This window comes from Thunnus albacares, chromosome 11, assembly GCF_914725855.1.
Source record: "Thunnus albacares chromosome 11, fThuAlb1.1, whole genome shotgun sequence".
Classification (NCBI taxonomy): domain Eukaryota; kingdom Metazoa; phylum Chordata; class Actinopteri; order Scombriformes; family Scombridae; genus Thunnus; species Thunnus albacares.
The window spans coordinates 13,360,198-13,386,769 of NC_058116.1; the positions used below are offsets into that span (position 1 = coordinate 13,360,198).

At 41.7% G+C, this 26,572-nt stretch overlaps 1 protein-coding gene across 1 annotated transcript; it reads left to right on the plus strand.

Annotated features, from left to right (window-relative positions):
* Positions 1 to 19,384: 19,384 nt before the first annotated feature.
* On the plus strand, positions 19,385 to 26,147 carry casq2 (calsequestrin 2). Its single transcript, XM_044366373.1, has 11 exons — positions 19,385 to 19,885; positions 21,342 to 21,426; positions 21,630 to 21,730; positions 21,843 to 21,954; positions 22,425 to 22,498; positions 22,591 to 22,721; positions 22,873 to 22,918; positions 23,016 to 23,070; positions 25,256 to 25,356; positions 25,468 to 25,542; positions 25,641 to 26,147. The coding sequence occupies exons 1-11, from the start codon at positions 19,649 to 19,651 to the stop codon at positions 25,911 to 25,913; spliced, it is 1,290 nt and encodes a 429-aa protein (XP_044222308.1). The 5' UTR covers positions 19,385 to 19,648; the 3' UTR covers positions 25,914 to 26,147.
* The last annotated feature ends 425 nt before the right edge of the window (positions 26,148 to 26,572 follow it).

The following is a 26,572-nucleotide window of genomic DNA, read 5'->3' on the forward strand; positions in this document are numbered from 1 at the left end:
TTGACTGGGATTACATAAACCCCAGTGAGGCTTTATTAATCTGCTCAGAGCCAGAAGAGGATTGGGTTATTCCAGGCTTCAACCAATCAAAAAGCTAGGATCAGTGGTTTGCAGATCTACACTTCTTGCCAGTTTAGCTCCATGCATCGATTTACTGTCTGTCAACCAAATATTAAACCTCTGTAACTTTCTGAAAGTAAGAGTAAATTAAAAGTGACCTCATGAAAACACAGCTTCAAAATGTAATGCTGCTTGTTGTGAAGCCGAAAGGGGCAATATACAAAATTTGGCAATGTCATGTGGTTAGATAATGTGTTGACTAACAGTGTGTTTTTAAAAGCGATCCAATCAACACAGTAGAATTAATCTCTCTTTTAGTCAGAGGGTGGCATTTAGAGGCCATGATCTTCATTCCCATTTAGCCAATGACTCATATCACTGATTCACTATGACTAGCTTCAAGTAGTTTAGAATACATACACCCACAGGGCAGTGGGAAGTTGGGAATAAAATGGAAAAAATGTCCTACACACCTAACAGGTTTTTAGCAGGTATTTTGACCAATGCAGGTAAATCAGTAACTGATAATGGTACATTTAAATCATTTTTAATGTCTCCTAAAAACTTGAGGAAGTGCACAGTTCTGTTCATTTCATGTGTTAAAGGAAATTGCAAAAGGTCAACCCTACTTCACCTTTGCTAAAAGAGAACCCCTTTGCTGCCTTCAGGCATGCATGCCGTCAAATAAATGATTAATTGAACAATACATTCTTTATTGTTATTACTGAGATGATAAGACTATGCCCTCTCTGTCCCTTAAAACACTACAGCTGTATCCTAATATATTATACCTATTTTAGTTACTGTAATACTCAACACACACTGTGAGATTGACAGCCCTGTAATTCAAATTATTTTGAATTCTCTTTGTCACTGATGATTCCACCTCTCCTACACATTTTACTCCTCCACCAACCGTGACCCGACTCATACCCTCCCTCTTTCCAAGAGGAAACTAATGATATTGTCCTTGTGGAAAAGTACTGGCATCCAGGCCAAGCTTTGTTCATTGTCTATTTTGGACATTGAAAACACGGACAATAGCCTGAAACAAATGCTCCAAGTGGCTTCACTGCGTTGTAATAATGATATTATTAGATGGGATGAACTGTCTTCTTTCAGTTGCTACATGTAACATAAACAAAAAGTTTCATTTTATATGACTTTACTCATATATTATATAGTTATTTGCTGTGTAGGTTTGCCAAAAACTGCATGAAAAGTCAAATTCACATATATAAAAGTTACATATCTAAGCAGAAGAACAAAGAACCTTTCCTAGCATAACAACATATCAGTGTCAGATGCTCTCTGTGGAGGATAAGATACGATTATTTGCCTAAAGGCATGCTGAGCAGGACTTTCCCCAATGAAACACCATAAGTTAAATGTAAACTACTAAGTCTTTGCTTACACCCTATTGGTAGTCTGTGTGTGTCTTAGCAGTGACCCAGCCATCTGCCAATGTTATGTCTACTTATTATTACTGTTTGGGATCTTTTAGGGGGATAATCTTCTGGCCAGGGATGTGTAATACAGAAACATTCATGTCCTTAATTGATCTTCTAAAGGCAGCACTTCCTGTCATGCTGTCTACAAGCTCTACTAATTGAATGGTTCAGGTTATAGGTGGATGTTTAAGATATGGTGTAGGGCTGTGGTTGGGTTTAAGGTCTCAAAATAGAAGAACACTTTGCATATCTGTTTCGTGAGACAGGTGCATAGGAAAAGGACGAATGGATCAAAATTGCAAACAAACTCTTGCACACTATCTAACTTGCAATGATACATTTATTTGTGACGTTTCCATGCTAGACCATTGTCAGGCAAATAGTTTGGATAGAAGACTGCAAGACTGGAAGCCATCTTTTTATTTCATTGTCACAAACTATTTGCTTTATGAAGGTCTAGCACAGAAACGTTGCAAATAAATTTATCATCGCAAGTTAGACAGTGTGCGAGAGTTTGTTTGCAACTTTTGGGTTCAAGGTCTGTCAATCCTGGCAAAAGAGGTGGGATATAGGACTGCCTGAGGGGTTCAACATGAAAGGAGGATATGAAAATAATGTAGTTACGGTTGTCTGAGCCTGAGCCTGCAGTGCCTGATAACAAATGAAATAATGATGGTAGTATTAAGTATTAAGTATTTATTAAGTATATATTAAGTATTTACTATTTAGCTATTAACCCACAGTTCATTGATAGATCTTTATTGAGGAAGACATTTTGAAATGTCACAGTAGGAAAAGCACAGGTTTAAATAATAATATTAATGGTGGCTGAATTCCCTTCAGTCCTGATATTGTGCATGCTGGCTCACTGTCACACTGTCATGGTTTACTGGGACACTTTAATGGAACAGAGCTATACTTGTGGTTTTCCTACTGTGGCAGGTCAAAATTTGTTGTTAAAAAGGCCTATTGTCATTTAGTAACAGCCATACTGTTTTAAGTTCAAACAATCATTGTTTCTTTAGTTTATTTACCTGTAACTGCCCTCTTTATAAATATCTTGGCATCTGGCTTGATGAGATATTTACATTTAAATACTGTGATGTGAATTGGTGAAGATACCTTCATTGGACTGACAAGCGATGAACTAATGAGTATCAGGTGTGATTGAACGTCAGGTGGGACTGATTGCGTAGCCTGCTGAAATCTGGAAAAAGGGTAGGGAAGAGCCGGGCGTTTGTGTGTGTAGGTCTGGGGAGCGAGCTTCCAGCAACGAAGCCAGGTACGATAGGGAGTTAGTGAGTTCCTGTGTTAGGAGGGGAGGTCCGCTGCCTCCTTTAGTTAGTTAGGGCTGGGGCTTTAGGAGCGCAAGCCGCCGCCGCTGCTCTCCAACCTCGCTGCCGACTCTGGCACGCCGCCGTTGGTGTTCCCTGCCTGTTCACCTGCTGCGCAGTCCAACAGAACTGTGGTTAGTGAAGATTGTCATTTTGCCTGATACTTTTGTGGTCTGGTGTTGGTTATTCTGAGGTCTCTGACATTTATCCCACATAAATTCTGGTCTCTATTTGAACTCAGATTTATTACAATACCATATAGACAATCTTGTCAGCAAACTGCATAAAAGATTGGCTTTACAGAAGCAGAACCCGCTTCCCTATGATTAGTAGAGAGAGGATTGTTGAAGCAGGTTTCCTATCAGTTATAACTTATGGAAATGCTGCTCCTTCCACTCTTAAACCCCACGCATGGTCTATCATTCTGCCTTCACATTTATTACTGGTGATAGCTAAAGTACTATTGTATCCTGTATGAAAAGGTGAGTTGGTCTTCTCTGGCAGACAGGTGTAATATATATTAGTATTTGCTTATCTGTAAAGCCATTGTTGGAAAGCTACCATATTACATTGCAATGATGCTGGGTTGGAGCTTTGGACCTTATCTAACTTGCTCAAATGACTGGCTTATGCTTAAGGTCCCCCAAGCAGGGTCTGAATTTGGAAAGTCAGCCTTTTACTTTAGTACCCCCAATTCTTGGAATGATCTTCAACACATGCTAAAAATCAATACTCTACTAACCTATGGACAATTTAAAACCATGATCACAAACCTCCCTGCTTCAATGTGTAACTGTTTTAACTGCTTTTTATTCATTCTCATTCTTCGAGTTTAAATAAATGTGGCCGTATGATCTCCATGCCACCGTGTGGCACTGTGCCAGTTCCTAGTGCGCTGTTGCTGGGAGGCACCATGCGCACCTACATAGGCAAGGTACCTGACCACACCTCTTCCTCTCTATCCTTCCTTGGATGACTCTGGTGTGTGGTGGCTGCAGCCTGGCTTGGCGGAGCAGTGTGGGCGTTTTGGCGTGATTGCTTGCCGCCAACGTGCTTCACTGTCATTCAAAGGTAATGTGCTCTGCCAGTGTACCCTCTCCCATTCAAGTGCGCAGTCGGTGCTGTGTGTGCACTGGTAATGCTGGTGTTTCTGTGTGTGTGTGCAGCTGGCTGTTGGTGTGGAGGGACTGCAGGCCCAGTGTGGTCGCTTGTTTCCCGTGGTGAGTCGGCGTTGTCTGCCTATCTTTAACAACTGTGCGTGTGGCTCAGCTGACTGACATGTTGATCGCTCCCTTGCAGCAAAGCAAAGCTGCAGACCAACTTCTCCCTCCTATCATCGGGGAGGACACTGGTTCCATGGTGTCTACCATCACAGAAAGCTCCTGGCACATTTTGCACCTTGGGGCTATGATCGCCTTCGTTCTTGTCGGTGGCTACAGCTGCAGGCAGCTAAATGACTAGCGATCCCCTACATAGGCTACTGGAATCCTGGGGATGAACGTCATTCACCATTATAGAGAGCTCTTTGGAACATTTGGCCCTTCCCTTTTTGATGCTGCTGCTGCTGTATTGCAGGCACCGGGTCCTGTCCTGCAAGCTTTGCAGGAGTGTCACTACTCTCCTACCCAAGAGCCAAGGATCCCCACTGGCACTGTGAGGGTTTGGGGTAAGTGCAGTGTGCATACCTGGTGGAGCGATGAAATTGGTCGCTAGCACTTGTCCCGACCAGTTCTCGGGAAAGGCGATGTCATTTGAGCCCCCAGAGTCTGGTCTGCCAGCTGGGTTGTTGGCTTCTCCATGTTTGGTCCAGGTCGTCCGGGGTACAGCCTACATCCCAGTGGTCAATGTGGGGACAAACAATGTTCTTCTTTACCCACGGACTGGTCTTGGTGTCTTAGCCGCTGCCCAGGTCGTCAGCTTGCTGGAGTGACTGAAATGGAGCCCGAGGTGGCCACTGTCTCTTCCCACCTAGCCACCACCCCAGTGCCAGACCGAGTCGACTCACTGGATCTGTCTGCATTGGCTGAGCACGAGCAGGCAGATGTACGATCTTTGCTACATAAGTACCAATCAGTCTTTTCAGTTCATGATGGCGACTTGGGGTGCACCAACCTAATTCCACATGACATACCCCAGTTAGATGATGTTCCAGTCCAACAGAAGTACCGACGCATTCCTCCATCGGAGTACGAGGCAATGAAGGCCCACATTAACCAGCTTCTTGAGTCCCACGTCATCAGGGAGAGCAGTAGCCCCTATGCTTCTCCCATCATCCTGGTCAGGAAAAAGGATGGGAGCCTACGCTTGTGCGTAGATTATCGCCTTTAGATTATCGCCTTTTGAACAGCAAGACCAGGAAGAATGCGTTCCCTTTACCTCGCATCGAGGAGAGCTTGGATGCACTCTCCGGGGCCTGCTGGTTCTCTACAATTGATCTTGCTAGTGCTTACAACCAGGTCCCTGTGACCGAGCAAGACAAGCCCAAAATGGCCTTCTGTACACCCTTTGGCCTTTTCGAGTTCAACCGCATGCCCTTTAGGTTGTGCAATGCCCCAAGTACCTTCCAGCAGCTGATGCAGAAGATGTTTGGTGCTCAGTCCCTGCTCCTCTACCTGGATGACATAATTGTCTTCTCGTCCTCCGTTTAGCAACATCTCCAGCGGCTGGAACTGGTCCTTGGTCGGCTTAAACAGGGAGGCCTGAAGGTGAAGCTCAGTGTTCCTTTTTCCAACAAGAGGTTGGCTATTTGGGGCATATCATCTCCAGCCAGGGAGTCTCCACAGACCCAGCAAAGGTAGAAGTGGTGGCTAAATGGCAGCGCCCCACCCATATTTCAGAGTTGCGCTCCTTTTTAGGGTTTGCCAGCTATTACCAGTGTTTCGTCGAGGGCTTTGCAAAGCTGGCAGCTCCTCTACATCAGTTGGTGGCCAAGCTGGCAGGCACAAAGTCAAAAAAGGGGTTGAGGCAGTCTCTAGACGAGGCATGGACCCTTCAGTGTGAGGAAAGCTTTGAGGCTTAACCCATTGAGTTATCTTCAATCTGCCAAATTGGGAGTCACAGAGCAACAATGGGCTGCCCAACTCGCTGCTTTTGATTTTGATATAAAATATTGGTCAGGTCGCAGCAATAGGAATGCTGATGCCCTGTTACGACAGTATGTATCTGGTTCAGACTTGGTCAAACATTCCCTGTCAGGTACTCCTGTCCCGACCAGTCTTCAGCAGTCATGTCCAGACCCTGTGGTGTCTGCAACTCATGGTTTCAGTTCTTCCATCCCACTCTGTGTCCGACCTCTGGTCCTTACAGGAGAAGGACCCCCTCCTGAAGGGCATCTTGACGTTTTGGTGGTGAAAGGTTCAGCCTACCCCCACTGAAAGGTGACAGCTATCCAGGCCAGCTGTTGTGCTGCTGCGTCAGTGGGACCGCCTAGTGGAGAGAGATGGTGTTCTTTTCTGTCAGGTTTTCCGTCCAGATGGGGGAGAAGGATTTTTCCAACTCATCCTGCCTGCAGTTCTTAAGCAGGAGACTTTGAACAAGCTACATCAAGAACATGGCCACCAAGGTATTGAACAGACTACTGAACTAGTATGGCAGCACTGCTACTGGCCAGGCATGTTCACCGACATCAAGCAATGGGTCCAAGACTGAGCGCTGCCAGGTAGCCAATGATTCTGGATGTGTACCACATAGCTTTATGGGTCATTTGCTTGCGTCTAGGCCAAATGAGATCTTGGCCCTAGACTTCACCTTGCTGGAGACATCTTGGGGAGGGTTAGAGAATGTTCTTGTCTTGACTGACGTGTTCAGTAAGTTCACGGTAGCTGTCCCCACACGAGACCAACGGGCCCCCACTGTGGCTGAGGTTTTATTGTCTGAGTGGTTTTACAAGTTTGGTGTTCTGAGTCGCCTCCACTCAGACCAGGGAAGAAGCTTCAAGAGTTGTTTGATTCACCAGCTCTGCTGCCTGTATGGAGTCGCAAAGTCTCGTATCACTCCATATCACCCTGCAGGCAACGGGCAGTGCGAGCGGTTCAATCGAACTCTGCACAACCTCCCTCGCACCCTTCCAGCTTCACGGAAGCAGGGTTGGCCCTCTTGTTTGCCTGAGGTACTTTTCTGTTACAACACCACGCCTCATCAGGCCACTGGGGAGTCTCCCTTTTTACTTGATGTTTGGACAGGAACCACGGCTTCCTGTGGACTTTCTCTTGGGTCAGGTCCAGGATCCAGTACCTGGTGAAGTACAGGACTGGGTGGCCGAACATCAGGCCAGGCTTTGTGTCGCTTTCAAGGGTGCTCGTGAGCGCTTGCTGGCTGCTGCCAGTGGACGAAAAGAGCGGCATGACCAACTTGTCTGAGATGCACCACTGACAGTGGGCCAGAGGGTGTATCTGAGGGATCACAGCGCTAGGGGCCGCCACAAAATCCAGGATCTTTGGAGCTCTGTGGTCTACCAGGTGGTGAAACCCCCTTTCGGTGATGGTACTGTATACACAGTTGCTCCTGTAAGTGACCTGCACAAGGTCAAGAATGTGCATCAGGACATGTTGAAGCCCATTGTTCAGCCTGGGACGTGAGCGCTTGCTGTTGGTGTGGAGGGACTGCTTGACCCACTTGGGGCCTGGCATGGTCGCTTTTTGTTTCCCTTGGTGGGTCAGCGTTGTCTGCCTATCTTTAACAATTGTGTGTGTGGCTCTCAGCTGACTGACATGTTGATCACTCCCTTGCAGCAAAGCAAAACTGCAGACCAACTTCTCCCTCCTATCGTCGGGGAGGCTGTGCCAGTGCCCGCTGGTAGGTATTAACCATGAATGGAACTCAACTTAAAATAATTAATCATTCACCAGATTTGTTAATAAAAATCATTTGTTCCCTTTTTGTAGAGGCTGTTGAGGTGTGTGACTTAGCACCGGCCACCACCCCCTAAATACGGCTGCTGCTTTGGTATTTTCTCACTTATTGCTGTTTCAGCTATTGTTTCACCACTGCTGCTTCACAGCTGATGCCTTGCGGCGTAGCTGTCCTGCTGACTGAGCTGCGTGGTGACTCCTGTGTACAGCTCTGACCACTCAGTCTGTAATCCTTTTTAAATAGGTCATTTTCTTATTGTTTCCGTGTATTTTGTTTTACTGACATAGTTATTCCCCTTATTTAGTCAGTTATTTTCTTCTTTAATTTGTGTGAAGAATTAAAACAATTTGGGTTCTTTTGGTGTTTCATTGTTCTGTAAATATTAATTTGGGGACTCTGTAATTGTGTTAGATTGTATTGTCAACACCAGTGCTTTTGTACCGTCGTTGTTTGCTGTATATTAATTTTCTTTTCTTTTACTTGACAGGTGCTGGGGACCCAGGCAGCAGTCCACTCGCCTGGTGGTGGGTTTCCTTCGCACCCCCGATTTTGTTTGCTGGTTTGCTGTGTCACGGGTGGTTTTCTTTTGTTTTGTGAATTCCCTTGCCTTGGTTTGATCCCTGCCGCCTTGGTAAGCCCCAGCCCTGTCTTCAACCCCGTCTTCAATCCCTTTTTGGTTCGCCTTCCTGTGCCATTAATTCTTGGGTTGCGCCCTGGTGGCTGACATTTTTTACCCAATTACCGTTTTTGTTTCTTCTCATATTTTGTCTAATAAATTATTTTTAATTGAACATGTCCTCTGCCCAAGTGGAATTTATTATCGAACCTGTGTCTTGCTCATTTGCTTGTAGTTAACTCCCAATTTAATAATTTCCGGCAGTGAAATTCACCCGGTGGTGTTGTTGAGGCAACTTACGGCACCACTCTGCCACATAAAGGTTTGAAATGAAATGTTGAGCTTAGGAGGAGGTGACAGAATGCCTTAAACTCCATATGTTTCTGACAACTGAGCAGCAACCAATGTACATTTCATGTACTGTAACAGCTGGGTTGGACAGGGACAAGTGGCAGTTAGGCAGTTCAGGGATAAAGCATTGCGGGCATCAGGCTTGCTGACCTCTCTTGGTCTCATTGAGAGAGGCAAATTTTCCCTGTTATCCCTGTTGATGGTGTTTGGGTTATGTTGGAGAGAAAACTGATTAACGTGTTGACGTTTTAATGTGTCGTCTTTGCCATTCAGTAAAAATACCACAACCTTGTATTGCATCACTAGTGTTGTGTCATGATTATTAAATAAAAAAAGATACACATCTGACATGAAGACAATAAGCCTTAAAATGTGTTCACAAAATTAAAATTTCAATCTATTACAACAGTATAATCCACTCAATATCAATATGGCTTTCCAGAGGTTCCTGGGTATATAGTGTATTTTAAAAACAAACAATAAAACAACTGAAATGTATGAAACTGTAGCATCTGTCAGCAAAGAATCAATCAAGTATCAAGATTTATGTCGAGAAGCCTGTAGACTGTTCTCTCGCAGACCCGTCCAGCTGGTTCCAAACAGTAGCACAAACAAGCCATTCCCCTTATGTTTATTGTATCAGTGATGTACAATATTTTTCCACAGAAAGTAAACAGACAGCAGTTTTTAGTTACAACCACCATCCAGCTGGCTCAGGTAATGTTATTATAAGCACACTTAACCAGGTAGCAAGTCAGTCAGCTCACTTGGTGAAAACCTGCATAACTGGCCAATCTCAGCTCTGTAGAGGAAGTGCAGAGGACGTCCTCGAGTGCACAAACTTTCCAGGGTCTCTGCATTTTGCTTCTAGGAAAATCAGTAGAGATTGGAGAAATCAGAGGATACTGATGCATTTTATGGGTGAGAAGCACTATACAAACCTATTATGAATTATCTCCCAAATATCATTGCAATGGAAAGATGGAATTATGGTTATTAGCCACAACTGAAATTAAAAATTGCTAGTTGTTATTGTTAGCAAGCTGTAGCAATGTACTTATTCCATTTAATATAAAAAATATATATACAGTATCTGCTTTTTAGTTTGTTTTCCAAACACAACTAAGGTCTTTTGGGGCTTTTCTGACTCCAGTCAAAGAGCTACTTGTTATTCAGCCATTTTGAATAGCAACTTTAAAAACATCCTGTTATTTTTTTTATTGGGGTGATACTGGAAGCAGCCACGTAGGGAATATGGTGTGACCCTTCAAATATACGGCAAACACATAGTCAATGCATTCCTGTCATTCCCCATACACAGCCCCGACTAAACTACAGCGGCATGCCTGGGATTCTGGCATTAATCCATGGAATAGAGCTTCAATGGGAAAAGGAAATATTTACCTCCTTTAATAATAACAGTAGGAAGAATAGTGTCTAGTTCCGCGACACAATGAATGAGAATCAATGAAGCATAGAGTTGTGAAGCTGTTTCCTTTCTTTCTGGCTTAAACCCACCAGTGACAACAACATTCTTGATTGGTGACAAATCAACAACGTGGCGTACACTTCTGATAAAGAGTTTGCTGATATGGAAGCAATGAGTTATTGATAAGAGGAGAGTTATGACACAGGAGAAATATAGCAGCTTCAGTTTATATGTAATAAAGCAAACCTTATCAACAGTTTTCATTTTTGTAAGTCATACTTTATGTAGAGAAAAACAATTCTTATCACTCTTCTCACATGCTCCCTTCACAGCATGTGACTATGAACTCATTGAAACTACTTCCAAAAACTAGGTGAGGGGGTATGGAAATATTTAAGAGAAGAGAGCGGGACAGTGACCTCTCAGGTTAAAAGCTGAGTGTTTAATGTTTCAAGCTTTCCTTTTTAGCCTTTTTTGCTAGACTTGAAGTCTTATTATACCATTTTTTGCAGTTTCCTGTGTGAAGCGACATATTTACAGTATGTATAATAGAAAGATGGGTGTGTTATCAGAAGTACAGTATATAGGCATGTCAATACAGGTGAGTGTTTGGATAGTTCAGGCTTGGGCTTGTAGTTAAGCCACTGTACTGTTGATGCACTCCTGCTCCATCTATCATCATGGCCGGATAAACCCATAACAATGGCACATAACAATGTGCCCTGAGTAAAAAATGAAATGGGCTGTGAGCCGAATTACCTCCCAGTTTCTTCCACTCTCTTTCTGTATGTATGCATCCTGTTATCTTCAAGTAATCAGCAACTATGAAATGGAACAGATCTGCTGCTGTTACATTAGTTAAAATATAGTGATATTTGTCCAGTCGATATTTTTGGTGCTTTCCATTTGCCACTGATTGAACTGATACAATGAATGTGATGACATACTGATACGTACATACAATTAATTCAAAATGTAAAAAATGAAGCTTAGTCTAAGTTCAGCAAGAAGAAAATTGTCCAACCCCGTCCCCAAACAGTGATTGTCCGAATCTCTACAGGCAAGATAAGCCTATCAAGCTTTGGATTTCTCCACTCTGAAGCAGTGTGAATGAGGCTATAATAAGAGCAATGCTGGACATTTAAAGAGGTTTTTGTTGTTTTTGGTTTTTTGCTTACATGCTTACATAATCTGATTGTCGGTAATACAAGAATACAACTATCTAGCTTATAGTGGCTGCTTCTAAAGCCAAGGAGCATATTGTTAGCTAACTACGTAGGTTGTGGGGTTACATTGACATTTACAACTAGCACATCCCTTAGTGAAAGCTGGTCTTGGCAGCCACCCTAAATGTGCACAAAGAGAAAGCGTTGGGGAAGTTAAAATGTTGATCTAGATGCTTAATTAAAGCCCTTTGTCATGAAATATTTCTTTTTGTCCACCCATCCTGTAAGTGGCTGTCTGCCAAACAACAATTTAGTATCTCATCTATCCTTGAGTTGGCTGCATAGGCTTGTTTTCTAATTTATGGTTTAAGGATAAGCAGAGGAGATGGTAAAAATAACAATGCTAAGCATAACTATCAAGCCATCTTAAATCAACAAACAAGGGGTACTACAAATGCCAAGAAGTATGTTTTGTTCCAAGTTGTTGTCAAAACATGATTCAGTTGTGTGGGAGTGGCCGATCACATGGTGGCCTCTCAATAAAGGATTGTTCAAAATAGGCAATGACAAACTCTCTAGGATATCAGTTTGGAACACACATAAGAGATTTACCCATTTCTGTTCTGACCTTGCATCGCATCTAACAATAATGTGATGGTAAAGACGCTATCACAGTATCACTAATAGATGTTTCATTATGAACTGGTGGCAACATTCATTAATACCCAGTCTTGTATTGGTCTTTAAACTACCCCTAATCCATAATAACCTGAATAACCTTAATCTATTTTCCTTGTTAGGCCAGAGTTCACATGTATTTACTGTCACAGTAGATCAGTGAGTTAATAATAGTAATGATCACCTGCAACAGCAGAGAGAGTGGTAATGGAAGCAAGAAGCCTCATTTGCATGTGTGGAAAAGTACAGATGTACTGTCGCCCCTAATGCCAAACAAATCAGAGGGGAGAGATTTAGAGATGTGGATTACTCCCTACACACGTTACTGCATGAATTATTTCTATTGAATTGAAAACCTGATGAATCATTTGAATAGAAAGTTAGCACCTCTGTCGCTCTTTATTGAATTTGCGGGATGTTTACCCTTCAATAAACCTAGCTAAACTCGTAACCCGAGATAGTGTTACGTCTGTCAAACACCATTCACACAGTTCTCACGTTTCTTTATTTCCGTGTCTTCTGCATTAATCATCAACTGCTGAGATTATTTGCATGGGACATGGAGCTTTAGACTCAGTCTTTTAACATAATATTATGTATGTAGCCATCAAGTGCATATTTAACACCCCCTGGGTTCTCATTTTAAAATGAGTGAGCAAGAAACATTAAAAAGGCAGCTGGAGACGGTGTTTTCATTCATCTCATGGAGATAACTCGTTACACTTGATGAAATCTGCCAGTGACAATTTGAAATATGCAACTTTTACACACAGTGGCTCCAACAAATTAGTTTATAAATAAATTTACAGTTAGAAACACCCTAAATGTGCACAATGAGAAGTTAAAAAATGGATCTAGATGCTTAATTAATTCCCTTCATCATGAAATATTTCTTTTTGTCCACCCATCCTATAAGTGGCTGTCTGCCAAACAACAATTTAGCATTTCTGTTGGCAAACTGTTGGATAGTTGGTTTGTTGACAACGCACAGAGCTGACCATAAACAGGCAAGAGGCCGTGTGTCGCAAATTACGGTAAAAACCCCAATTGAGATGCATATTCCGAATGCGCTGTATACATGTCCTAAGAATACTCCAAAAACATGAATAATACTGGCATATTCCACCTGTCTTAATTGGAAAATGCTACATTCGTAATAAAGCCTAATTTGGAATATCCAGACAGAATATGCTGCATACAGGTGGGACATACCACTTCATCTGTCATTGCTGCTTCTGTTGTTGCACAAGCTTCCATCATTGCACTGTCAATACGCAGTCGTTGGTCTGTGCTCTTGGCAGCTCAGTTGATGTGATGTATCTTCTGCTTCATAGAGGATTGTGGGTCAGAAAAGACAGAAAAACATGCTGACTTGCATACTGCAAAATGCGACCAGAAGTAGTAGGACATCCTGCTACCTTTGGCATAATGCATTTCACATACTATATAGTGGGACATACTAGGTCCTTTTCTTGCATAATAAACAGTATGGTAGTATAGGTATCAGAATGCACCCCGAGTGACTGCTGACTGATTGAGTGATGAAGTTAGCTCATACACGGTTCAGCCACATACTAGGTTTTGACATAGTCTTGTTTATCTCTACCCTTACTAGGCCAGAGTTCACATGTATTTACCGTCAAAGCAGATCAGTGAGATAATGAGAGTAATAATCACTTGCAACAGCAGAGGGAGTGGTAACGGAAGCAAGAAGCCTCATTTGCATGTGTGGAAAAGTACAGATGTACTGGCGCCCCTAATGTCAAACAAATCAGGGGGGGAGAGATTTGAAGATTTGGATCAATCCCATCACAAGTTACTGCATGAATTTTTTTCTATTCAATTCAAAAATCTAATGAATCATTTGAATAGCAAGTAGCCTACATATAATTCCTTGCATTAGCCAGGGGAGCGGGTACTCTGCCAACTGAAAACTCATCAAAGTTGTGATTGTACTCATTTATATAATAATGTATGCTGATTCCTGTGGCTCACAGAAAACTGATTTATGTTTTCGCTTTAGGAATGGCATAACCACAGACACTTAGCATGTGACGCAACACAACGCACTTTGACTCTATGTATGAATAAATAAATAGGCACATCATGGCGTCAGTGTGTGTGTGTATGTGAATCTGCATTTCAGAGTTTATGTAACAGACAAGCCTAGTAGGGGGTTTATGGTTCACTGGCTCCGGTGGCACGTCCCTCTCTTTTGCATATGTCAGTCATGCCTTGGGGTTTCTGTTGCTGTTCCGGTCCGTCTCTGACCACTGATGTTTAATCCAGCCAGGCTTGTAATGAAGTCACTGCGCCTCTGGTTATTTCAGTCCACAGCTTGTTTACACCCAGGGGGAGATATACTTCACAACATTTTTGTCACACTTTGAATTTACTCAAGTATTTACATCATATGGGCCTTTTTTTCATATTTTCCTCTGTCAGATACTTTTCCAATGCATTCTACTCACTCTCTTATGAAAGAGACAATAATTTGTGGTTCATTGGTCAGAAAATGTAAAATGAAATATCCTAAACAGAATAATGGGTACCATTATTATATAAAAGTAATATGCATTCAATACAGCATTCTTTATGTTGAGGGTAAAAGTATTGCAGCTTTGAAATCTTTTTCATATACATTAGTATAACTCAATAATAAGGCACTATATGAGGCTCATAAGTTGGAAGTAATTGCTTAATAATGTTAATAAATCATTCACTTATGCTTTATAGATCAGTTATAAGCTATAAATAAAGGAATTTTTGTGAAAAATCCTTTTTAGTGAACTGTTTGACCATTTACTCGATGTATACAACTGCTGACTTAATTAATTAAAAAGCATTTTTAAATGATTTATTGACATTTAAAGCTGCAGATGGCTCATTACAAAGTGAAAAAAAAACCCTTGCATTTATGAATTACCAACCTGTATAACCGCATTGTTACCGAATAGAAAGTTCAAACAACAGCAAAGGGATTTTTCACAACCTGGCAATCAAAAGCTTGTTCTTATAACTGATATCTAAAGCATTAGAAAATGATTTATTAACAATTGATAAACAATTAGTTATGACTTTACGAAGGTTGGCTTATTAAAAAGTGTGAAATGCTTCAAAGCTGGAATACTTTTACCCTCAACATGAAAGATTGAATACATAGGCCTATCTTTACTTTTTATGTTTTTATTTTAGAGTTGGATCCTTTTATCAGTGTATTATACCAGGATATTCCTACTTTTGCCATATAGCAAATGATATGTCTGCTGCTCTGAGTTATTCTGTTGCAAACATTATGTGGGAAATAAAGTGAAGCTGTTTAGGTTGATGTGATATTCCCCTCCTTTAGTGAGTAAATAGTGTCAGATCTTGTGGTTCCCTGCAGTCAATTCATTTCAACACACATTGTTTTGTAACGTCCTTTCATCACTCTGAGCCAACAGAGACATTCCTGAAGTTACCAAAAAACAAGACATTAGGTTGTGAAACCTGAGATTATTGAGATGTTATATTAAAAATGTGCTGACTCTGAAAACTGACCAGGAATTGACATGAATGTCATGACAATATGGAGACTGGGGAGTCACCTTGAATCTTTTTGCTATGCAACATCTCACTTTACCTTTATTTGCACATGCAAATTTTCATAACTTTCATCATTTTCATTTGCATAACACACCAACTTGTAGTTTTTTAGCGAGAAGCATGGTGGATTTGCAATGTAGATACAATTTCCTTTGCAAATTTTTCTTTGCACAGTTCAAAAAATTTGCTCAGAATATTGCACATGAATTTCAACAGATAAAGGTCTTGTTATTGTGTCTCCCTTTCCTAGCTCTGTTGTCTCTTCACTACTCCTTTAGGCTATGGAATTTTACCAGATACAAACTCATTCTCAGTTCCACTTTTCTGTGTGTATCTGTTTCTTTGTGTTTGTGCTCTTTGCTCGTACTGTTCCATTTTCTGTTCTTTCACTTTACAGAGTAGAGAGTCAGCATAGTGTCCCGCTGGCACTGCAAAGCAAAACATAAATGATCTGGGAATGATCAGAAGTGGCGGGAGTCATCCGCTCCCGCAGTGTGGCTCAGAGGGGAGGAACAAAGCCCCTTCAAACACAGGATCCAGTTTCAAGCATTCTTGTCAGCAAACAGATACCACGCCGAAGTGTCCTTGAGCAAGATGATGGATCTCTAATGACTCCAGGGTGCTGCTCTGTGGCTGACACTGATACCTCACATTACCTTAACATGAAGACCCCGTTCTTAAGCACTTAAGCAAATAGCACACACTCGCTTTAACACATAAGAAGAAGAAAAATAATGTTAATTTTATATGAAGGAAATTGCTCTAATATTTCACTGGAGAAATGCTTGTGAGTTTGACTCTAAAATGCATCTAGTCAGAGCAACATTAAAACCACTGTAGACTGATATTAACATTCCCTTGTGTTGTGCTCCCACTGTGTGGGCAAATTGGGAATTACAGATGAATAAACAGACTAGCCATCCACTTTCAAACCACTTAGGTCAATTTCCCATTACTCCTGCCCTGCATAGTTACTGTTATTTGAGAAAGATTTGTATTTCTCTCTCTCTCAGAGTGTGGCAGGTTATTATGACTCCCAGTGCTCGTCCTTCTTTATCAGCTGAGGAAAATATCAGCATTTTGTACACCCAACATATTCAAGGTCATGCCCCACTATCTTTCCCTCTCGCTACATACACATACACACACAGTCATAATCCACTTTTCAGCCAAGTGCAAAGATTAAAAGAGTAAATAAAATATGAGCAGTGGTGTACTTGTGAAGTAGGAAGGACTTTGCTGCTCTAAGTACCTCTCTGTTGTGCTCTCACTCCAAGGATTTACAGACCAGTTTAATTTGGCCTTCAGAAACCCGGAAAAAGGTTGGTACAGTATAGAAAAGCTGACAAAAATATCTTGTTCTGTGTTTGATTTTAGGCTGCTGAACCTTTTTCTCCTGTTCTTCATACAGTTGGCTGTAGAATTGTGTTTGAGAGAGGATAAGTGGGTAGACAAAATCATTTTGAAGCAACTAAATCACAGTCTGGGCACTAATAATTTGGCCTTTCTTGTTCTTGCTCTATATCTTGTTGTATGTTGCTTTGAATACATATCAAGGTGCTGATTGTCAGACCACCGTTATGGTGGACAAATGGTCACTCACCTTTTTATCAAAGTTTAAGATACTCATTGGCTCTTGTTTAAATGACTTTCTGCTTTTTAGTCAACTGTTTCCACTCTTTCTCTTACACAGTTGTAGAATTGAGCTTGCATGAATCTTAAGTCCTGTAGTTGTAATAAACAAATAGCAAACACCTAGAAAACGATCCCTGGTTTTTTCTCCAACTAGATGAGTGCATCTGATTGGTCCAACCTGACCCTTCACCTGGAGGAGTCCCTGACCAATGCTTTGGATTATTACCTTGACAACTGGAGTCGTAACCAGACAGCTGCCGCGAACGCTTTGGACAAGACTCTGGCTGAGGAGAACTTCAGGAATGTCATCTGGTATCTGGCGGTGATGATTGGCATGTTTGCCTTCATTATTGTGGCCATACTGGTGAGCACAGTCAAATCCAAAAGAAGGGAGCACTCTAATGATCCCTACCACCAGTACATCAAGGAGGACTGGACTGCTCAGCTACAACAGAGTGATGTCATAACTAACTTTGCAGCTAGATAATACACGCACTTAACTTTCAACAAATCACATTATCATCAGTAGCAAGAACAGCAGCAACATACAGTAACCAAAACTGCTTTAAAAAGCTTTCCTTCCCTGATATCCTTTCTTTTGTTGTGAATGTTGCTCATGCTGGTCAAATTTGTGATATGAATAATAAAATCTAATCGATATTGTGCACGTAATTTGTGGTCTAGCTCCATCTTCATTCCATTAACATCAATAATGTAGTGATTCACTGTAAAAGATTACAGTGCAATCTTTTTTGTCTGATGTTCCCCCACAGCCCTTTCAGATGAACTCATTAACACCACCCATCATGTTCTGAATGTTCATTTGAAATGAGTTTAAACTACATGTTATTTAATACAATTAATAATTTATAAGCGGAAATTGTTACAGTTAATTTCTTATATAAGAGTGATCCTTGAATTGACAAAGTTTTGGCTTGGTCCCTCTTTTTTCATGTTGGGTCAAGATTGCAGTTGTACTACTACCACCTCTTTTCACATTTCAACATTTATCTATTACTTTTTTCTGCTTGAGAATGACTACATAAGGATCTTAAAGTCCCTCTCCACTCAAAAATGTGTTTTGCTCATTCACTTTGATGTTTTAGTTCTATTGTGCAGAATGATGTGGGTGCAGTTTGTGAGTTTGACACTAGAAGTCCGTTTTCAGGTCTGTTTTTAGCTTCAGGAAGTGGAAAGTTTCTCTGTGCTTATGGAAAATCTGAGTTTAAGGCTTGTATCTATGAGCAGAACTAGTTTGGAAGCCAGTCATGGTTCAGTATGCAACATACAAGAGTGATGAGGAGATATCTTGTGTCCAACAGTTAAAATTTGAAATGAAAACATTAATTCATCTACGAATATTCAAATAATGAAGTAGAATGAGTAGATGTCATTTTAAAATTCTCTAATTAGGTGTGTGAACTTTTTTATGTAAAGATCACATCAGACAAAAAATATCATTCAAGGCAGAGTATTTTTGTATGTCTTAAAACATGTCTGGAGGGGATAGGGGATCTTTAAACTTTTAGGAGTGGTGTTACCGCAGCTCTCGTGGTTCAGCAGCACATACACTGTTCTACCTGCTGAGGTCAGCAGAGGCTCCTTCTCAAGAATATCCTACTACTTGAGACACAAGTGGAGAGTGCAGATGTAGAAGATGAAAGAGAGAGGCGCAGCTCCTGCTGCTTTGTCAATAGTTAAAAAGGGGATATGTAAAGATGAAATATAAACAGAATAAGGGGAAGATTTTTGATTAAATGTATAGGTTTGTGAATACGTTTGTTGAGAAGCAAAGGCAAATCATACCAAAATTCAAGCATATATAGATAAACATTTTTTTTCAACCAATGGTTGCTAAACTCATTGCCCTTAAAACACCTGTTGCCAGATTGTCTCCTGAGCTGTCACCTAAAATATGCCACCATTTTTTAGCACCACACATCCACATTGTTTTTGGTCCTCACAGATTGAAACATCTCAAAATAACTGAACCCCCACATCTCTGGGGCTCATCGCTGAGTCCCTCGAAGAGACATCCCAGTGATAAAGTACTGCAACTCACTATTAAACCCCCGCTATCTCTCTTTCTCACTTGCAGTTTTATTTTTAGCCTTCAAACAACTGGTCTCCTAAAAATGGGCCTGTCCTACAGGGCAAGGGAGAGAGAAGTACTGCTATGTATGGTATCCGCCCCCCTAGTCCCTCACAGGCCTGGCCCTCTCTCTCCTTTGTGTCTGTCAGAGAGAGGGCGTGAAGGAGGACCACAGTGGAAGAAAGAGTTTCTGGGTCCTGAAGATGCTTGTAGAAGTTGGATTTCTGTGGACAGCTTGGGATGCCTGATAACTGCCACTGACGGACCCACTTTCGTTTACCTCAAAACCTTCGGCAGCATTTCCCACATTCCCCTACCCTATCACAGGGCTTAAGTGACCTTTACACTGTGAAACAAAACCACACTCTGACTTTCAGGGGGTGTGTGGTAGCTCTGGACGATGCTCTCCTTCTGGTTGTTTCTGCTCCCCTGCCTGAGCCTTGTGCCTCTGGCCCCGGCTGAGAAGGGTCTAGAGTTCCCACAGTATGATGGGAAAGACCGGGTTCTTGACATCAATGATAAGAACTACAAGAAAGCCTTGAAGAAGTACAGCATGCTTTGCCTGTTCTACCATGAGCCTATACCGGACAACAAGGAGCTACAAAAACAACACCAGATGACTGAGTTGGTGCTGGAGGTAAAGTATGAGGAAGAGCAAGATAAAGCAGGCAGAGAAGAGGTGGAGGAGAAATTAAAAATGTTAAAGAAAAGAAAGTTGTCATTGAAAGAGATGGAGAAAAGAAAGATAAAGGAAAGGACAAAGTTTGGTTTGCTGGCAGTTTGTGAACACTAAAATTAACCAGACCCACATAGATTTTTTTTTAACCCTCTTAATGTTAATAACTGCACATCAGGGATCCAATAAACAGAGAGCCAACTGGTGAGATATAAAACTCCAGATCTTTCAATTGTAATGTTAGTTTCCTCAAGGTCAGTGTGTGTATGTGCATGTACTCTGTGGCACACAATATTGTCCAAAGAGATGCAGTGCTGTCAAGTTATTTCTCTCAGCCTAATTCATTGTGTGCTTCCATCCCTTAAAAATATATCAAGCTAATTCTCCCCATGGCCCTCCTCTGTTGGCAGAAATAGGCTAAGAGTTCATGTGTTATGCCTTTGAGCTATGCACATGAAGGGCACAATGTTCTTCTCCAGTTTGCTTTTTTGGTTGACTTGTCAAACCATAAATAACACTGCATGAATGTACCTTGTATTGAAGCTCAGCTAAGCAGATGGATACAAGTCTTATTGATTCAAGATTAAATTAATCTCTCTGTTTGAATTCCATGCAGTAGGAAAAAATTGTGCATCGCGCCTCGTGTCATGTTACACATAACTGAGGCTGAGCTGCTCTTTCATCAGTTGAGGGTAATCTGAGCCCAGTCCTGCAGTCCTGATATTAGCCTCTCTTATTTTACACAGCACAGGTGGGCCATGTTACTACTGAGCCCCCATTTAACCACGTACAAAGACTAGCTTGTAAAGACTGATCACAGTCTACCATACACTAGTGACCAAAGCTAATTAACATCTCCTGATTCATTGATTTCTAAGGTCTGTTCACTTTCTGTCCATTAATTGTGCCAAAAACCATAACTTCATTCATCCAGAGCTTTTCACTGTGCACTGAAGACATCAGATTAGTAATCCACTGTGACATATTGTAAACTACCTTGCTGTAGTATGTTTTTTTGTGGTGGGAGAGTCCACATCTCACTCAGCTCACCTACTGTACTTCACAGAACAATTGCCAGACTGACGCTGTTGCTTTGGTTATATTTAGAACAAGACAGTCTAAGTAATTATGTAACTGTGTCTCTATGGCCTCCAGGGCAGCTTGAGCCCTTCTGTCATATTGCCAAATTCAGGATTAAGGTTTTTCTCTTAAGACCTTACCCAACGCTGCAGTCAAGCCCCCATTCATTTTTTTTCCCCACAGAATCTGCCTCAATGAACATTTTAATTGACCTGGGATTTTTGCTTCCAAAACTCCTTTATGAATAATGCTCTTTTATGTCTCCTGTTTCTTTACATCTTTTTGAAAATGCAGCTGTCTTATTTAGTCCTTCATGATATTTTCCTTTTGGATGCAGCTTGTAGCTCAGGTCATGGAAGAGAAAGAAATTGGGTTTGGAATGGTCGATTCCCACAAAGACGCAAAGGTGTCAAAAAAACTGGGTGAGTACATGTCTCACACCTTTTGATCAACGATAACACTATTGAACACAGCAAAAACCTTTATTTCACATCCTTTGTCTGATTGGTACTTGCAAGTTTTGAGTTAGGTTCACACACAATCACAGTTATTTTGTCCAGTAACTTTAGGGAAAAGGCTTTGAATGCACTGTATGTAATAGTATGTAAATTTCCCTTTATCACAGGCCTGGAAGAGGAAGGCAGTGTGTATGTTTTCAAGGCCGATCGGGTGATCGAGTTTGATGGCTTGCTCTCTGCTAACACCCTGGCGGAGTTCTTGTTGGATGTGAGTAGACCGATTTAAGGGCAGATTCCCAGCTGCTGGGACTAATCACCACCAGTCAGACCAAAGTTACAGGCTCACCCTCTTCTTTTTTCCTCTGTCTGTCTGTCTTTAGCTGTTGGAGGAGCCAGTGGAGGTGATAGGGAATGCTCTGGAGCTGAGAGCCTTTGATAGAATGGAGGAAGACATCCGCCTCATTGGTTACTTCAAGAACGAGGACTCTGAGCGTGAGTGTGTAATGTGTCTAAAATGGTGTGTTTGCACCATATATTTTACTGTCTAAACACTGCTCAGTACCTTGGAGTGCTGCAGTCATGATGGGCTCTCTATGGCTCTTGCCCTTCAATATAACATGAGTGCATTTTAACCCCCTCAACTCTACGGATTTACAGATCCATTTTTAACACCACTGCTGCACATACAGCTGCCCATGCCTTGTCCCCTCTCACATGCTGTGGATGAACTGAGTCTTGTGTAGTTTACTTGTGGCAATGAGCTGCAGCCACATCCCATCTGACCAACTGTGGGAGCATTAAGTAGAGGTCAAAGTTCAGCTATTTCCGCTCCCTGATGTGCAGCCAAAGATAGCATAAACAGATGTGTAATCAAGAAAACAAGACTTGTGACATAATGCATTATAACAACACTGTGTGCTGTACATAATTCCTACTTTCTCCCTGTTGTCTTTCATCCTCAGACTATGATGCATTTAAAGAAGCTGCAGAGCAGTTTCAGCCCTACATTAAGTTCTTTGCCACATTTGAGAAATCTGTGAGTAAGAAAGAAACACACAAACAATTAAACACACAAACAATTAAACATACACGTCAGTCCTCTTGAGTGATCTGTTTTTGCTGCTTCAGGTGGCCAAGGAGCTGACTCTGAAGCTCAACGAGGTGGATTTCTATGAGCCCTTCATGGAGGAGCCCATCACCATCCCAGGCAAACCACACTCCGAGGAGGATCTGGTGGAGTTCATAACTGAAAACAGACGGTAAACCAAGAGTTACTTTGAACTATACCAAATCTGTATTCTGATTTTTTTAAAGATGAATGTCTTGAAGTCAACAGTATCCACACATACTGTAACATCCATGGAGTGATATGTATTGTCCTGCAGTTCACAATATATTTTCTTTCATCAGACCAACTCTGAGAAAGCTGCGTGCAGAAGATATGTTTGAGACGTGGGTGAGTGACAATCACCTGGCTGCAGAAGCAACATTAACAACTTTTCTGACATTTTTCTGACATTTACAGTGACCTGACATTTCTCTTTTCTCCTCAGGAGGATGACATTGAGGGCATCCACATTGTGGCTTTTGCAGAGGAGGAGGACCCTGGTGAGAGCACATTTAAATGTTATACCATGATTTTTTTTATTGGATGGGTTTACATAAGACTATAAAACACTTTTACCCTAAACACTGCTCCTTTACAGAAACTTTACAGTCAAACTTTGTTTCTATAACATATTTCATACAAGTTAAAAAACAAAATAGATAAAAGATAATAAAATAATTATAACAGGCAATAAAAAATGATGGACTTTCCAATCCAAAGCTGAGCTAATGAGTTAGGTTTTAAGTTTGTGTTTGAAGATATCAACATGTCTGCTGCTCTTAGATCAGCTTGAAGCATAGAAACCAAGAGCTGGCTCACCAAAAGTTTTTGTCTTGCACTTTCAAACAAAAACAACACTTCCTGTTTATGCACTGCAAGCATGTCACATAAAACAGACTGATGCAAGACCATGTAGTGCTTTATAAACAAGAAAATTATTGAAAAATTAATACAAGAACTAGACTGGCAACTACTGGCAATGTAAATGCTTTAAAGCAATAACTCGAAATTTTGAGAAAGACTCTTAACCTATGAGAAGATTGATACCACTCTCACAAGTGCGCAGAGTTTTAACCAAGTCTCTGAATTCCTTTCTGAGAGCCTGTATGATCCGAATCAGTCTGACTTTAAGCGGGGTCACTCTCCCAAAACTACACTCTTGTCGATAATGGAATCATTACGTTCAGCTAGAGCTGCTGGTCAGTCCTCAGCTCTATTGCTGCTAAATCTGTCAGCTGCCTTTGACACAGTTAACCACCAAAACCTCCTCTCCACACTAACTGAGCTTGGTATCTCAGGATCTGCCCTCCATTGGTTCATGTCCTACCTCTCAAGGAGATCTTTAAGAGTAGAGAAGGGAGAAGTGTCCAAACTGCATGGCTCATCCACAGGGGTTCCTCAAGGGTCAGTGCTCGGTCCCCTTCTCTTCTCAATATACACCTCCTCACTTGGTGCAATCATCTGCTCCCATGGTTTCTGATACCATTGCTATGCTGACCATACCCAGCTCTTCCTATCGTTCCCCCTGGAAGACTGCACAGTGTTGGCTTGGATCTCGTCATGCCTTGGCGATATCTCGGCATGGATGAAAGAATGCCACCTTCAGCTTAATCTCTCTAAGACCAAGCTCCTTGTCATCCCAGCCAGTCCCTCTATACAACAACAGATCAGTGTCCAGCTCAAATCAACCCAACTCATGCCCACACACAACTCTGCCTGAAACTTGGGTGTCATGATTGATGACCACCCAACCTTTAAGGGTCATGTGGCCTCGATTGCTTGGTTGTGTCGATTTGCCCTGTACAACATCAGGAAGATCAGACCCTACCTGTCTGAGCATGCAGCACAACTCTTGGTACAGGCTCTCGTAATATCATTCACTGACTACTGCAACTTCTTACTGGCAGGTCTCCCTGCATGCACGTTCAAACCTCCGCAGATGATCCAGTATGTGGCGATGCGTCTGGTCTTCAACCAGCCCAAAACAGCACCTGTCACTCCGCTGTTCATATCGCTCCACTGACTTCCAGCTGCCTGCATCAAATTCAAAACCCTGACACTGGCTTACAAAACAGCAACTAAAAAAACTTCCTGAACTCCCTTATTCAGGTCTATGTCCCTCACGCTCACTGCGCTCTGCCAGTGAAAGGCGCCTGGTACTACACCACAACAGGGCCCTAGTTGCTAGCCAGACTCTTCTCTTTTGTAGTTCCCTGGTGGTGGAACGAGTTACCAAACTCCATCCGATCCGCAGAATCCCTTTCAATCTTTAAAAATAGACTAAAGACCACGCTTGATGTACTGAAAATAAAGATCTGCTTCTATGCACTTGATGCATTGCCTCTGTGCACCGCCTGTTGGCACCTACGTCCTATTGGACTCAAACTTATCTTTGTGGCACTCACTCGCATTGTTCCTTCCTGACTAGATCCTTGCTTGTGTTGTATCAACTCTCAGATGTACGTTGCTTTGGATAAAAGTGTCTGCTAAATGAAATTGTAAATTGTAAATTGTAAGTGAGTGATATTACTCTTCTCATCTACTGTAACTCTCAGCAAGAAAGCGAATGAATCACAAAATGTCAAAATATCTTAAAACGGATGTATGTATTCTCTCCAACACTCTCAACACTTGGGCAGCAGCGTTCTGAATCCGCTGATTTTATTGGTTGTTACTTTCTTCCAGATGGTTTTGAGTTCCTGGAGATCCTGAAGGAGGTGGCCCGAGACAACACTCACCTACCTGACCTCAGCATCGTTTGGATTGACCCTGATGACTTTCCTCTGGTGAGCCATGACACCTCCACACATAAACAGGCAGACAAGACAGCCTGAGGATAGATAATCAGCTCACAAGCTGAAGGTCTAATGTGATGTTTGTTTACTGACCCCTTTTAGCTGATCCCCTACTGGGAGAAGACCTTCAAGGTGGACCTGTTCAGGCCACAAATCGGAGTTGTCAACGTTACAGATGTAAGTCCATGACAACCTGACGACCTGTCTGACACAACATCAATGCCACGTTGAGTTTCTTGTGACTTAATCTGACTTCTTTGTGTGTCTGTGAGCAGGCTGACAGTGTGTGGATGGAGATGGAGGATGAGGAGGATCTGCCCACTGCTCAGGAGCTCGAGGACTGGATCGAGGATGTGCTCTCCGGCAAAGTCAACACTGAGGATGATGACGATGATGATGATGACGACGATGATGATGATGACGATGATGATGATGACGATGATGATGATGATGATGACAGTGATAACGAAGAAGATGATGACAGTGATGATGATGATGAGGACGATGAGGATGATGATGAAGACGATGATGATGATGATGATGAGTAATTCATCAGTAAATCTTGATCGCAGATTAGTGTTTTTACTCTTCAGGCTTGAACTCGGACTGCAAACAAACGACTGTAAAGAAACTTCTCACTAAGGCAGAATTCCAAATTTGTACTGAAGGTGTGCATGCTGATAAAAAGTCTGTCTAACATACAAAAATGTAATTTTCAACCATATGTAAATAAGCCGGGAACAGGTTTTGAGATTCACAATTAATAAAACAAATATTTAATATGTCTGGACCAGACATTTACCTCACATTACACATGACATTCATTTACATAAAGGTCTCTTTGTCAGTTATCACTGTCATCAAATTAATTTCTTCTGTTAATGGAGTAAACTGTGAAAGGCTTAATTCTCAACACAGAACTTACTCAAACAGCAACTTGAATACCTAAAGCAGCACTTCCAAATACTTTGTTTCTTTTACTTATAATCAATTTGATTACATGAGTTGTGGCTCATTGCCCTTATTGTCCATAAACCAAACTGGATGGTAAATGTGTGTTTTTGTTTCCATTTCCTTTCATTCTGCATTCCTCTTTCAGGTAATACAACTGAAGATTGAATATTTGGTTTACGGAGAAAAAGTACATTTTCTGCTCGGAGGAGGTGGCAGGTTTGAAATTGTAAAGCCACATTTAAGCAATCTCCAT

Coding starts and splice junctions, on each gene's coding strand:
- casq2 (XM_044366373.1), top strand. CDS start 19,649: ATGCTCTCCTTCTGGTTGTTTCTGCTCCCCTGCCTGAGCCTTGTGCCT. Junction 22,499..22,590: donor TTGCCACATTTGAGAAATCT/GTGAGTAAGAAA, acceptor TTGCTGCTTCAG/GTGGCCAAGGAGCTGACTCT. Junction 22,919..23,015: donor AAGATATGTTTGAGACGTGG/GTGAGTGACAAT, acceptor TTTTCTCCTCAG/GAGGATGACATTGAGGGCAT.